Source organism: Pseudorasbora parva, chromosome 6 (genome assembly GCF_024679245.1).
Source record: "Pseudorasbora parva isolate DD20220531a chromosome 6, ASM2467924v1, whole genome shotgun sequence".
Taxonomy (NCBI): Eukaryota; Metazoa; Chordata; class Actinopteri; order Cypriniformes; family Gobionidae; genus Pseudorasbora; species Pseudorasbora parva.
In genome coordinates, this window is record NC_090177.1 from 40,628,230 (window position 1) to 40,643,986 (window position 15,757).

Here is a 15,757-nt window from a genome sequence, read left to right on the forward strand (position 1 = left end):
ATACAATTATTCAAAACAATGACTTTAGCAAAGTTTGTACTATTGCCTGCTTATTTTGATAAAAAAGAATGCATTATGGTTCAATAAATATACTGTTGTTAAAATGTTATTTATACAAATATACTTTTTAAAAATACAGTAAATTATTTAAAGTAAAAACTGAAAGCATTGAATGATCCCTTAATAATTCGATATAAGTTTGTTGTAACAAATAAATGTATTTTATTATGTATGATTAAAATCACATTTTTAAATATGGTTTTGTTATTATAAATATGGAGCTTAACCAACTTGGCATTTACCATCTAAATCTAACCATGTCAACAAATGAAAGAGTCAGTCGCTGTTTATCATCATGTTATTTATTACACATAATTTTACATATTCTTAAAACCTGTCTGAAATCCTTTTGAAAATCAAAGACCTTTGTCTCAATAATATAATTTAAATTATAATTAATTTTATAAATCTACAACATAAAAACAAAAAACTAATTTTAGATCATATTAGCATAGGATCAACTTTTTTGGAAGAGCAATTACAACATTAATTGAATTCGCTCTAAAGCCAAACAATTGTATTTACAATATGATTGCAAAAAGCGTATTCAATCTCTATATTAAGATGATACCCTTATTGCCCCTTTTTGTTTTGTTTTGGGCGAATGCCCCTCTAAATGTCTTCAGAATCCTGTGTGTGCTGGTCTTGTTATAAACGCAATGCCGCGCATGCGCAGTAGCCGTGCGGTCAGACTTAACTCGACGACCGAACTCGGTCATCTCATCATTTTGTCACAGCTTTTCTAATACCAGCGTCTTAGTCATTTCCAGATAATACCTTCATCATCACATTCTTCATCAACAAAGTCTCAATATGAGTGGAGCCCACGCAAATAAACACCATCAGGTACCAATTTTCGAGCATTTTCTATATTAAACTATTCTCGCAGGACATATCTGGATTTATTTACAGTGAAATTGCACGTAATTGCAGTAAACTTTACAGACGGAAAGTTAAGATTGTACATGCATGGAAAATATTTTAATCGGGCAACGCCAACTTTATGCGCGGATATCTTCTTATTGCATGTGTTTTTGTTTTTGAAATGCAACACAATATCAGTAAATGCGGTGCAAATGTGTGTTTCAGATGGAGTGCGGGTCTCTGGACTCCAGTAAGTGTTGATTCGCAGGTGGAGAAGCCGCGCTCATGACAGTGACAGTGAGATGGAGCAGAAATGGCGGCAGAGACTAAGTCCCGTCAGCCGCGCTCTCTGCTGTCTATTGTTCAGAAACAGCGCTGTGAAAACACACATGACACCTCAGATGCCTCACACTGAGATCACAATCATACAGAACAGTAGATGGAGAAGCGGGGAACGACTGTCATCGGGTGGATTTGGAAGGGGAATGGGCTGAATTTGGCCGCTGAAAGTGGGGAAAGGGTGCGTGAGGACTTAGTCTCTGCGCCATTTTCTGTGCTCTGAGTATGAGCAGCAATAACTCATGTAACAGACAGCTCGCTCACCATCACACAAATACCATAGTCACCACAGTATGTTAAATCATAATTCTGTCAGTTTCATGTCATTTATTTTGTATGTAACATTACTTATTTTACTGTAGCAATACCTGTAACTAACTATGGTATTTGGCTCAAATAGTTTATGGTACAAAGGGATAGTTCACCCAAAAATGACAATTAGCCCATGATTTACTCACCCTCAAGTCATCCTAGGCGTATGACTTTCTTCTTTCAGACGAATACAATCTAAGTTATATTTAAAAATGTCATGGCTCTTCCAAGCTTTATAATGTGAGTGAATGACTGTTTCTGTTTTGAAGTCCATAAAAGTGCATCTATCCATCATAACAGTGCTCAACACCGCTCCGGAGATTAATAAAGGCCTTCTGAAGTGAATCGATGGGTTTGTGTAAGAAAAGTATCCATATTTAAAAATGTACAAACGGTAATCTCCAACTTCTGCTAACTGTCATGCGCGTGTTCACGAGAGACTGGCGTTCCAGCGGAGGACCCAGGCGTAGCGTAAGAACCGGTGACAGCCGCGAAAGCGCAGAGGATATAGCAAAACAAAACTTGGTTCTCACGAGAGCTAGCTTCCTACGTCCTAGAATAGTAAATATACAGAATAATTTTCATTTTTGGGTGAACTATCCCTTTAATAATGTAGGCCTGTTGACATTTTAGTATCATCTTCACTATACAATGGTAATACCATATTTTCTTGGAATGTAGCATGGTAACAGTATAAATGTATATATAAAGAGAGAGAATGTTGAATTCCAGCATTAGTGAAGGTTTGCTCTGTCTGCACTGCAGTCAGGCTTCTTCTTATCTCGCTTTACAGTTGTTGAACCTCATGTACACTGATATTACTCCCTAAACACCCCTTCAAACTGCCTAACCCTTACTAACTCATAATTGTGGAGGTACAGTGATGCCATCAGATCAGTTTGGGGGCACTCAAGCCTAAATACTTGTTTAACTTTTAAGCAATAAGAGCACTAATTATTTTATTTTACTTTTTTATTTATTTATACAAGTCGATCTATTTTTCACTTTGAGTTTGATTTGAACCCTGCAAGATTAGCTAAAATTAAGTGAGGACTCCTTTAAACACAGACTCCCCAGTGATATCATAACTTGCATGTTATTGAAAAATAACCATGACTTGTCATCATAACTTACAGAGCCATTGGAAAAACAGAGACACTCCCATAGACTTTCATGGGAATTGAGGAACCATGTCGTGGAGCAACCAATAGTTCCAAACAACCAATAGTTCTAAGTAGAGTTGTCAAAAGTACCGACTTCGATACCAAGGCTTACTGAAATGCTAAAAATGTGAGCGCTTCAAAAACATGGTGTAAATGTCAATGTGACTCTTGAAGCGCGTACATAGATACACGTTTTAATGCAGGCGTCAATCAGTAGACTGCTTGTGCTTTCAAGCTCCCCTGCTTTCAAAACACTTTAAAAAACTTCTGTGTGGTCCATATTTGTTGATTGTGTGTACAAAAATGCCAATCAATTATACAACGGTAGTGTCAAGCAACCAATAGTGCCAAACAAATGATAGTTCCAAGCAACCGATAGTGTCAAGCAACCAATAGTGCCAAGCAACCAATTGTGTCAAGCAACCAATAGTGTCAAGCAACCAATTGTTCCAAACAACCTATAGTGCCAAGCAACCAATAGTGTCAAGCAACCAATAGTGTCAAGTAACCAATAGTGTCAAGCAACCAATAGTGCTAAGCAACCAATTGTGTCAAGCAACCAATAGTGCCAAGCATCAAATAGTGTCAAGCAACCAATAGTGTCAGCAACCAATTGATTCAAACAACCAATAGTGTCAAGCAACCAATAGTGCCAAGCAACCAATATTGTCAAGCAACCAATAGTGCCAAGCAACCAATAGTGTCAAGCAACCAATAGTGTCAAGCAACCAATTGTTCCAAACAACCAATAGTGTCAAGCAAACAATAGCGTCAAGCAACCAATTGTTCCAAACAACCAATAGTGTCAAGCAACCAATTGTAGGGCCCTATAATTTCCGCGATCACGGAATCGCAGAATTGGCATATTAACGCGGAATCTGCATATAAACGCGGAATCTGGTGTTAACGCAGATTTCCTCGGAATTTTACATATTTGTAATGAAATTCTGTGTCTTGTTGGTGGAGAACGCATGTCTGAGGAAAGTGCAGACCGGGGGAAGCAAATCTTCGCGACACAACCCCTCCCGTCATTTCAGCTCGCCCTTCAAAACTATGAAAGTATGGCGAAGTTGGTCTCCACGGCTCTGCTTTCGGCAGCGAAAAAGTTAAGAAACTCTGCGCTAACGGCGGTTTCACACTGCACGCGCAGGCGGCGCAGAAGCTTTGCGTATGGAGAGCGGGAGCCGCGCGCACTCGTTGTGCTCAGGCAGCATTGGTCGCGCGCGCAGCTGAACCGCGGCTCGTGTATTGCACATACAGACAAATATTGTCCATTCTGTCTGATTTTCCGGTGTTCTGCTCGACCCCTGTCATCTCGTGCTTTGATTTATAATGGGCACATAAGGCAGCAATGCATATCTGCTGCATATGCGACCGTTTTCCCCTCTGTTCCAAACATATGCATTTAACATGCTGTATATGGGTAGTTTACATGATAAAAGTAACCTTAAAGTTAAGATAAGCATCTAGTTTTAATAATTTAAAGGGGCCTTTGAAGTTGGGGGACTTCTGGCAGTGTTGTGTTTTCGTGTATTTTTATTTTTCACAGCTCTGGATATTTAACCCCTTAAGTGTCACCCCCCCTTTTGAAAATATTCATGAAAATTCACTATCCAAACTTAAATGGTTGCAATTCAAGAATGCTTTGGAATATATACATAAGTTTGGTCTCATTTTAAAGAAGACAGTCAGCAGAGTATTGTTCAAGTGAAATCACTTCGAAAAATGTAAGTTTAAAAAAGTTATGGAAGTTTAAATGTACTGTAAATCAAATATACTGTACTAGATATTTAATATTTAATATAAAATATATATGTTACAAAATAATGTGGACTCTAAAATTACTATCAAATCAAAGCCATATGTCTAATCAATTTGTGTTCCAAATTTGAAGTTGATATCACAAAAATTGAAGTTCCCATGAGATTTTGTTTAGGCGTTGTACCACAAATAGCCACCGGGTGTCATTGAAATTCCATTGATTTTTTTAAATGGAATTTCCTGTGTCAAATGTATATATTTTTGTGTAAATATCACAAAACAGTTTGCAGATATAGAACCGTGAGACTAAGACCTTTCCGACGATATGCGTTTTGTCAAGATTAAAAAAGGTTTTTATTATAAATTAAAGTAATACGTTAAATAAATATGAAACATGACAACGCCACTTGGGGAGGAGCCCGCTAGAATAATTTAGAGCACCGTTTCCATGGCAATGCAAGGTCCGATTTCAAATCGGTTTGCACAGGATGAATCTTGAGTTCGTAAGCTTTCGAATGATATATAGTTTGTCAACATTAGATTAGGATAAATATAGGATATATTGTTTTAAACATGCAGTGGCAAATGGGCCCACCGGTGGGCCAGTGACACTTAAGGGGTTAAAGCTCATAACCATTAATATTTGAAGTACTTGAAGTGTTATGTTGCATCATATTTGTCCTAAAAAGTAAATGTAATGTTTGTTACCTCTAAAATTTAAGGTCATTCCTATTTTTTGTTTTATGTTCTATTATATTAACATTAAAAGCACACTCTTTTTACACCAAAATAATAGTAAAGGGTAAAACAAACTGAATTGCCAAATATTTTAACAGAAAAAAAGGAATCTGCAAAAATGAAAACGGAAAAAACGGAATTTGGGAAAAAATAAAACGGAATTTGGGAAAAAATAAAACGGTTTTTATAGGGCCCTACAATTGTGTCAAGCAACTAATAGTGTCAAGCAACCAATAGTGTCAAGCAACTATTTGTTCCAAACAACCAATAGTGTCAAGAAACCAATAGTGCCAAGCAACCAATTGTTCCAAACAACCAATAGTGTCAAGCAACCAATTGTGTCAAGCAACCAATAGTGTCAAGCAACCAATAGTGTCAAGCAACCAATAGTGCCAAGCAACCAATTGTTCCAAACAACCAATAGTGTCAAGCAACCAATTGTGTCAAGCAACCAATAGTGTCAAGCAACCAATAGTGTCAAGCAACCAATAATGTCAAGCAACCAATAGTGTCAAGTAACCAATAGTGTCAAGCAACCAATTGTTCCAAACAACCAATAGTGTCAAGCAACCAATAGTGTCAAGCAAACAATAGTGTCAAGCAACCAATTGTTCCAAACAACCAATAGTGTCAAGCAACCAATAGTGTCAAGCAACCAATTGTTCCAAACAACCAATAGTGTCAAGCAACCGATATTGCCAACAACCAATAGTGCCAAGCAACCAATTGTTCCAAACAACCAATAGTGTCAAGCAACCAATTGTGTCAAGCAACTAATAGTGTCAAGCAACCAATAGTGTCAAGCAGCCAATTGTTCCAAACAACCAATAGTGTCAAGCAACCAATAGTATCAGCAACCAATAGTGTCAAGCAACCAATAGTGCCAAGCAACCAATTGTTCCAAACAACCAATAGTGTCAAGCAACCAATTGTGTCAAGCAACCAATAGTGTCAAGCACCCAATAGTTTCAAGCAACCAATAATGTCAAGCAACCAATAGTGTCAAGTAACCAATAGTGTCAAGCAACCAATTGTTCCAAACAACCAATAGTGTCAAGCAACCAATAGTGTCAAGCAACCAATAGTGTCAAGCAAACAATAGTGTCAAGCAACCAATTGTTCCAAACAACCAATAGTGTCAAGAAACCAATAGTGTCAGCAACCAATAGTGTCAAGCAACCAATAGTGTCAAGCAACCAATTGTTCCAAACAACCAATAGTGTCAAGCAACCAATTTGTGTCAAGCAACCAATTGTTCCAAACAACCAATAGTGTCAAGCAACCAATAGTGTCAAGCAACTAATAGTGTCAAGCAACCAATAGTGTCAAGCAACCGATTGTGCCAAGCAACTGATAGTGTCAAGTAACCAACAGTGTCAAACAACCAATAGTGTCAAGCAACCAATACTGCTAAGCAACTAATAGTGTCAGCAACCAATAGTGCCAAGCAACCAATAGTGTCAAGCAAACAATTGTTCCAAACAACCAATAGTGTCAAGCAACCAATAGTGTCAAACAACCAATTGTTCCAAACAACCAATAGTGTCAAGCAACCAATAGTGTCAAGCAACCGATATTGCCAACAACCAATAGTGTCAAGCAACCAATTTTTCCAAACAACCAATAGTGTCAAGCAACCGATAGTGTCAAGCAACCGATAGTGCCAAGCAACCAATAGTGTCAAGCAACCAATAGTTCCAAACAACCAATAGTGTCAAGCAACCAATTGTGTCAAGCAACCAATTGTTCCAAACAACCAATAGTGTCAAGCAACCAATTGTGTCAAGCAACTAATAGTGTCAAGCAACCAATAGTGTCAAGCAACCGATTGTGCCAAGCAACCAATAGTGTCAAGCAACCAATAGTGTCAAACAACCAATAGTGTCAAGCAACCAATAGTGCTAAGCAACTAATAGTGTCAGCAACCAATAGTGCCAAGCAACCGATAGTGTCAAGCAACCAATAGTGTCAAGCAACCGATAGTGTCAAGCAACCAATAGTGTCAAGAAGCAACCAATAGTGCCAAACAACCAATAGTGTCAAGCAACCAATAGTGCCAAACAACCGATAGTGTCAAACAACCGATAGTGTCAAGCAACCGATAGTGTCAAGCAATCGATTGTGTCAAGCAACCGATAGTGCCAAGCAACCAATTGTGTCAAGCAACCAAGGGTGTCAATCAACCGATTGTGTCAAGTAACCAATAGTGTCAAGCAACCGATAGTGTCAAGCAACCAATATTGTCAAGAAGCAACCAATAGTGCCAAACAACCAATAGTGTCAAGCAACCAATAGTGTCAAGCAACCAATAGTGTCAAGCAACCGATAGTGCCAAGCAACCGATTGTGTCAAGCAACCAAGGGTGTCAATCAACCGATTGTGTCAAGCAACCGACAGTGTCAAGCAACCGATAGTGTCAAGCAACTGATAGTGTCAAGCAACCAATATTGCCAAGAAGCAACCAATAGTGCCAAACAACCAATAGTGTCAAGCAAACAATAGTGTTAGGCAACCAATAGTCCCAAGCAACCAATAGTATCAAACAAGCAATAGTGTCAAGCAATCGATAGTGTCAAGCAACCGATTGTGTCAAGCAACCGATTGTGTCAAGCAACCACTAGTGTCAAGCAACCAATAGTGCCAAGCAACCAATAGTATCAAGCAACCAATTGTGTCAAGCAACCAATAGTGTCAAGCAACCAATAGTGTCAAGCAACCGATAGTGTCAAGCAACCGATAGTGTCAAGCAACCAATAGTGTCAAGAAGCAACCAATAGTGCCAAACAACCAATAGTGTCAAGCAACCAATATTGTCAAGCAACCAATAGTGCCAAGCAACCGATAGTGTCAAGCAACCGATAGTGTCAAGCAACCGATAGTGTCAAGCAACCACTAGTGTCAAGCAACCAATAGTGCCAAGCAACCGATAGTGTCAAGCAACCGATAGTGTCAAGCAACCGATAGTGTCAAGCAACCACTAGTGTTAAGCAACCAATAGTGCCAAGCAACCAATAGTGTCAAGCAACCTATAGTGTCAAGCAACCAATAGTGTCAAGCAACCAATAGTGCCAAGCAACCATTTGAGTCAAGCAACCAAGGGTGCCAAGCAACCGATAGTGTCAAGCAACCAATAGTGTCAAGCAACCACTAGTGTCAAGCAACCAATTGTGCCAAACAACCAAGAGTGTCAAGCAACCAATAGTGTCAAGCAACCAATAGTGCCAAGCAACCACTAGTGTCAAGCAACCAATTGTGCCAAACAACCAAGAGTGTCAAGCAACCAATTGTTCCAAACAACCAATAGTGTCAAGCAACCAATAGTGTCAATCAACCGATAGTGTCAATCAACCAATAGTGTAAAGAAGCAACCAATAGTGTAAAGAAGCAACCAATAGTGCCAAACAACCAATTGTTCCAAACAACCGATAGTGTCAAGCAACCAATAGTGCCAAACAACCAATAGTGTAAAGAAGCAACCAATAGTGCCAAGCAACCGATTTTGTCAAGCAACCAATAGTGTCAAGCAACTAATAGTGTCAAGCAATCAATAGTGTCAAGCAACCAATAGTGTCAAGCAACCAATAGTGCCAAGCAACCATTTGTGTCAAGCAACCAAGGGTGCCAAGCAACAGATAGTGTCAAGCAACCAATAGTGTCAAGCAACCACTAGTGTCAAGCAACCAATTGTGCCAAACAACCAAGTGTCAAGCAACCAATTGTTCCAAACAACCAATAGTGTCAAGCAACCAATAGTGTCAAGCAACCAATAGTGTCAATCAACCGATAGTGTCAATCAACCAATAGTGTAAAGAAGCAACCAATAGTGTAAAGAAGCAACCAATAGTGCCAAACAACCAATAGTGACAAGCAACCGATAGTGTCAAGCAACCAATAGTGCCAAACAACCAATAGTGTAAAGAAGCAACCAATAGTGCCAAGCAACCGATTTTGTCAAGCAACCAATAGTGTCAAGCAACCGATAGTGTCAAGCAACCAATAGTGTCAAGCAACTAATAGTGTCAAGCAACCAATAGTGCCAAGCAACCAATAGTGTCAAGCAACCAATAGTGTCAAGCAACCAATAGTGTCAAGCAACCAATAGTGCCAAGCAACCATTTGTGTCAAGCAACCAAGGGTGCCAAGCAACCGATAGTGTCAAGCAACCAATAGTGTCAAGCAACCACTAGTGTCAAGCAACCAATTGTGCCAAACAACCAAGAGTGTCAAGCAACCAATTGTTTCAAACAACCAATAGTGTCAAGCAACCAATAGTGTCAATCAACCGATAGTGTCAATCAACCAATAGTGTAAAGAAGCAACCAATAGTGTAAAGAAGCAACCAATAGTGCCAAACAACCAATAGTGCCAAACAACCAATAGTGTAAAGAAGCAACCAATAGTGCCAAGCAACCGATTTTGTCAAGCAACCAATAGTGTCAAGCAACCGATAGTGTCAAGCAACCAATAGTGTCAAGCAACTAATAGTGTCAAGCAATCAATAGTGTCAAGCAACCAATAGTGCCAAGCAACCAATTGTGTCAAGCAACCAACGGTGTCAATCAACCGATTGTGTCAAGCAACCGATAGTGTCAAGAAGCAACCGATAGTGCCAAACAACCAACAGTGTCAAGCAACCAATAGTGTCAAGCAACCAATAGTTCCAAGCAACCGATAGTGTCAAGCAACCGATAGTGTCAAGCAACCGAGTGTCAAGCAACCGATTGTGTCAAGCAACCAATAGTGTCAAGCAACCAATAGTGTCAATCAACCAATAGTAGCAACCGATAGTGTCAAGCAATCAATAGTGTCAAGCAACCAATAGTGCCAAGCAACCAATTGTGTCAAGCAACCAAGGGTGTCAATAAACCGATTGTGTCAAGCAACCGATAGAGTCAAGCAACCGATAGTGTCAAGAAGCAACCGATAGTGCCATACAAACCAATAGTGTCAAGCAACCAATAGTGCCAAGCAACCGATAGTGTCAAGCAACAGATAGTGTCAAGCAACAGATAGTGTCAAGCAACCGATAGTGTCAAGCAACCGATTGTGTCAAGCAACCGATTGTGTCAAGCAACCAATAGTGTCAAGCAACCAATAGTGCTAAGCAACCAATTGTGTCAAGCAACCAAGGGTATCAATCAACCGATTGTGTCAAGCAACCGATAGTGTCAAGAAGCAACCGATAGTGCCAAACAACCAATAGTGTCAAGCAACCAATAGTGTCAAGCAACCAATAGTGCCAAGCAACCGAAAGTGTCAAGCAACAGATAGTGTCAACCAACCGATAGTGTCAAGCAACCGATTGTGTCAAGCAACCAATAGTGTCAAGCAACCAATAGTGTCAAGCAACCAATAGTGTCAAGCAACCAATAGTGTCAAGCAACCAATAGTAGCAACCTATAGTGTCAAGCAACCAATAGTGCCAAGCAACCGAAAGTGTCAAGCAACCGATTGTGTCAAGCAACCAATAGTGTCAAGCAACCACTAATGTCAAGCAACCAATAGTGTCAAGCAACCAATAGTGTCAAGCAACCAATAGTGTCAAGCAACCAATAGTAGCAACCTATAGTGTCAAGCAACCGATAGTGTCAAGCAACCGATAGTGTCAAGCAACCGATAGTGTCAAGCAACCAATAGTGCCAAGCAACCGATAGTGTCAAGCAACCGATAGTGTCAAGCAACCGATAGTGTCAAGCAACCGATAGTGCCAAGCAACCGATAGTGTCAAGCAACCGATAGTGTCAAACAACCGATAGTGTCTAGTAACCGATAGTGTCAAGCAACCGATAGTGGCAAGCAACCAATAGTGTCAAACAACCACTAGTGTCAAGCAACCGATAGTGTCAAACAACCACTAGTGTCAAGCAACCGATTGTGTCAAGCAACCAATAGTGTCAAGCAACCAATAGTGCTAAGCAACCAATTGTGTCAAGCAACCAAGGGTATCAATCAACCGATTGTGTCAAGCAACCGATAGTGTCAAGAAGCAACCGATAGTGCCAAACAACCAATAGTGTCAAGCAACCAATAGTGTCAAGCAACCAATAGTGCCAAGCAACCGAAAGTGTCAAGCAACAGATAGTGTCAACCAACCGATAGTGTCAAGCAACCGATTGTGTCAAGCAACCAATAGTGTCAAGCAACCAATAGTGTCAAGCAACCAATAGTGTCAAGCAACCAATAGTGTCAAGCAACCAATAGTAGCAACCAATAGTGTCAAGCAACCAATAGTGCCAAGCAACCGAAAGTGTCAAGCAACCGATTGTGTCAAGCAACCAATAGTGTCAAGCAACCACTAATGTCAAGCAACCAATAGTGTCAAGCAACCAATAGTGTCAAGCAACCAATAGTGTCAAGCAACCAATAGTGTCAAGCAACCAATAGTAGCAACCTATAGTGTCAAGCAACCGATAGTGTCAAGCAACCGATAGTGTCAAGCAACCGATAGTGTCAAGCAACCGATAGTGTCAAGCAACCAATAGTGCCAAGCAACCGATAGTGTCAAGCAACCGATAGTGTCAAGCAACCGATAGTGTCAAGCAACCGATAGTGCCAAGCAACCAATAGTGCCAAGCAACCGATAGTGTCAAGCAACCGATAGTGTCAAACAACCGATAGTGTCTAGTAACCGATAGTGTCAAGCAACCGATAGTGGCAAGCAACCAATAGTGTCAAACAACCACTAGTGTCAAGCAACCGATAGTGTCAAACAACCACTAGTGTCAAGCAACCGATAGTGTCAAGCAACCGATAGTGTCAAGCAACCAATAGTGACAAGCAACCAATAGTGCCAAGCAACCAATAGTGCCAAGCAACCAACCAATAGTGTCAAGCAACCAATTGTGCCAAACAACCAATAGTGCCAAGCAACCAATAGTGCCAAGCAACCAACCAATAGTGTCAAGCAACCAATAGTGTCAAGCAACCAATAGTGTCAATCAACCAATAGTGTCAATCAACCAATAGTGTAAAGAAGTAACCAATAGTGTAAAGAAGCAACCAATAGTGTCAAGCAACCAATAGTGCCAAACAACCAATAGTGTCAAGGAACTGATAGTGTCAAGCAACCAATAGTGCCAAACAACCAATAGTGTCAAGCAACCAATAGTGTCAATCAACCAATAATGTAAAGAAGCAACCAATAGTGTAAAGAAACAACCAATAGTGCCAAGCAACCAATAGTGCCAAGCAACCAATAGTTCAAGCATTGAAACCCATTGATTTCAGTGTTTCTCAAGCACACTTCTTGACAAGTTGATGAAACTGCATTTTGTCACATTTTACTGCATTAGTTGACCTCTCACGAATCTAGCTAGAAGTGATGTTTTATGAAGCACATTAAAGTTAATGGTTATCATTCGATAATAGATAGTTAGACTGCTTGCAGCTAGATGACGGGAGCAACATTTCAATAGCTACCAGATGCTAGTTGTCATATTTTTAAGTTTTTTAGTCTTTCTGCAATTTTTCTCTCCCTGTTGGAGGTTAAATGAGTTTCTATGAAGACTGCCCATTTATCTAGCACCTCACTGTATATATTATATAATAAAGAGTTGTGTTGAATGCAATCGGTTGCCTTGGTTTTTTTGTTGTTGTTTTTTTTACACTAATTAAACCTCTTTCTTAGGTTAAATTCAGAATTTGCTTGCATTTATTAATATTCTCTTGTGTTGTATGCTGTGAGTATTGTGAACTAACATTAGGATGTTTTTAATGTAAACCTTTTTTTTTTAAAATGTAACAAAACCTTTTTTAGACCAACTATGTTAAAATTAAAAATGCTTTGATAGTGTCTAAATGCATATTCAAATGCAAAACCTAAAAAAAATAAGTAAGCATTTATGAGCGGCAGTGCTCTTTTGAGCAGCTAGGCTAAGGGGGTGACACGACAGTTTTCAACTAAAAACTGAAAACTTTTGTATGCATTTTGGCCATTCATTTACAAGACAATAATATTTTGGAGGCCTGAAAATGCAAACTTTTGAAAATGGATTTCAAAGTGCAAGGTTTTAAAAACGATACCATTATTGTCTTTATATTGTGTAAAATATAAAGAGGTGAATTTGTGAAAACAGTGACATCATGCCCATGCGTATTACATGGTCAGTCTATAGGCGTGTAGTGTCTTTACAAAGTGGCATCGGCAACTACTGGCCTGGCATGAATAATACAGCGTTTTTAGTCATTTTCGCAAATCCATGTGAACGAGGATCGTTTTGACAACCTTGTCACATGTGTGTGAAATACGCAAAGGAAACTTCTCAGTATTTAGTAAATCATTGTCGTGTAAACGTACCCTAGAGCGATATTCTTGTATATTTATTAAAGAGCTATACAGACATGTAGTGGTTAAACCATGACATGCATATTACTTTTTCCGGCCACCAGAAACCTCTAATTCCCTCTTTGCATTGAAATTTAGAAACCTTTTTATTGTTTATTTTAAAGGGATAGTTCACCCAAAAATTAAGTCATCCTAGGTGTGTAGGACATTGTTCTTTCAGACGAATACAATCAATGTACCGCTGACCGCCGAAAGCTACTTAATTTAGTCTATAAAGTTTTAAATATGGATATTTTTCTTACACAAACGCACCACTTCGCTTCAGAAGGCTTTTATTAACCCCCCGGAGCCGTGTGGAGCAGTTATATGATGGATAGATGCACCTTTATAGACTTCAAAAACGACCCATCAAGTCACTGCCATTATAAAGCTTGGAAAAGGCAGGACATTTTTTAACATAACTCTGATTGTATTTGTCTTAAAGCTGAATGTCATACACACCTAGGACAACTTGAGGGTGAGTAAATCATGAGATCTTTTTTTTTGGTGAACAATCCCTTTAAGCTTTAATACTACACAAATTGTAATATGAATAATACAAATATTAAAAATATAATATTTTAAATGGTTATTAACTGATCTTAATGATTGATTATTCAACATAAATAGTTACACTTAAGGTGTGAACTCAAGAATAAACTATAAACTCAAGAAAAGCATACTAATGTTGTCTCTTTATTTCTCCACAGAATAAAATGCTACTGTAAAGCGTAGTCATCAAAGCTTATTTCCTTTAATATTTGCCAGAAATTGTTGCAAATATATCAAAACAGCTGTTTATCCTGCTTAAACCCATTCAAAGAGTTTGGCACGATTGAAAGCTCCATGAACCATGTGCCCGCGTGGCAGCGAGATCAAAGCACATCACAACAATTTTACATTTTAAACTTTAATGAGCAAATGGGCAATAGCAAATTTCTAAATTTTGACAACATTTTTTGGACGAAAGCTAAACTTTAATGAGCAAACAGGCAAATGTAAACTGTTTGTCTACGGCTCTTGTGTAAGGGAGCTTCAGAAAAACACATTTGAGCTATTTCATTTTGCTCAAATTTGACACATTACTGCTAAAGCATCAGGTTTTACATATTTAATAAAAAAGACAGATGGTTAGGTGGTCTTTAATTGTTCAGTAGCACAAAAGCAGGTTGCACATGAGGAGTTGAATGAGAGCAGCACAATGCTTTTGTACATGACCAGTTCATTTATGTAACGTTTTGCTCCAATAAGTGTATTTGAACTGGGAATAATGTGTTTTTATGCCAATCCCTGTAAGAAGTTTTTAAAGTTTAATACAGGCATATTGAAAAATTAAAGTAATGTTAATGTTTTAAACTATGATAACTTAATAAGTGTAATGTAGCACATTATATATATTATATAAATATATAATATTTATAATAATTATAATTTATTTTTCCTAAATATACAATATATAAATATACAATATAATATGTGATTACCATATTCATATACTATGGTTTTTACAAGTTACTGTTGTGGTTTTCTGTTAGTAAAATTTTATAATAACAACATACTGGTAGTTGTTATTATGACGTAGTATCATGCAGTGTGATAAAGTGTTATATATGCCATATACATGATACTTCATTGGGTAATTGCATATCACATACATTATAAAATGTATCACAGTCCTTATCTTTTACATTTTAAATATATTCAAATGAATTATTATGAATTTCATTAAGATGTATGGTACTTCTAAATCTGGGAAGTCTTGATGAAACTATTGTTTTTGACTCAGATTCACACAAACACAAGGACAAACATAAAGACAGAGAACACAAGAGAGAGCGAGACAACTCAAAGAATGGCATCAGGTGATGTTTTATTGTATTTTACTTCCTTTATTTTGACATTGGTTTCAAGGCAGAAATAATTCTAACATTGTTAACAACCAATTCTATGTACTTTCATATCTCGCAGACGATTATACACTATATTGCCAAAAGTGTTGGGACGCCTGCCTTTACATGCACATGAACTTTAATAATATCCCATTCTTAACCCGTAGGGTTTAATATGGAGTCGGCCCACCCTTTGCAGCTCTAACAGCTTCAGCTCTTCTGGGAAGGCTTTCCTCAAGGTTTAGGAGTGTGTTTATGGGGATTTTTGACCATTCTTCTAGAAGCTCATTTGTGAGGTCAGGCACTGA

The 15,757-nt window shown here is 38.5% G+C and overlaps 2 protein-coding genes across 3 annotated transcripts in view; one reads left to right on the plus strand and one right to left on the minus strand.

The window, feature by feature from the left end:
- LOC137079021 (glutathione hydrolase 7) overlaps positions 1 to 15,757 on the minus strand; it is a 209,213-nt gene that overhangs the window by 98,303 nt on the left and 95,153 nt on the right. The window lies entirely within an intron of this gene.
- The window catches only part of top1b (DNA topoisomerase Ib), a 33,803-nt gene continuing 18,767 nt past the window's right edge, over positions 722 to 15,757 (plus strand). For both annotated transcript variants that reach the window (XM_067446937.1, XM_067446938.1), the window contains exons 1-3: positions 722 to 906; positions 1,150 to 1,174; positions 15,347 to 15,422. In XM_067446937.1, coding sequence (XP_067303038.1) covers positions 874 to 906; positions 1,150 to 1,174; positions 15,347 to 15,422 — 134 coding nt within the window. In that variant the 5' untranslated portion in view covers positions 722 to 873. The remainder of the gene's footprint in view (positions 907 to 1,149; positions 1,175 to 15,346; positions 15,423 to 15,757) is intronic.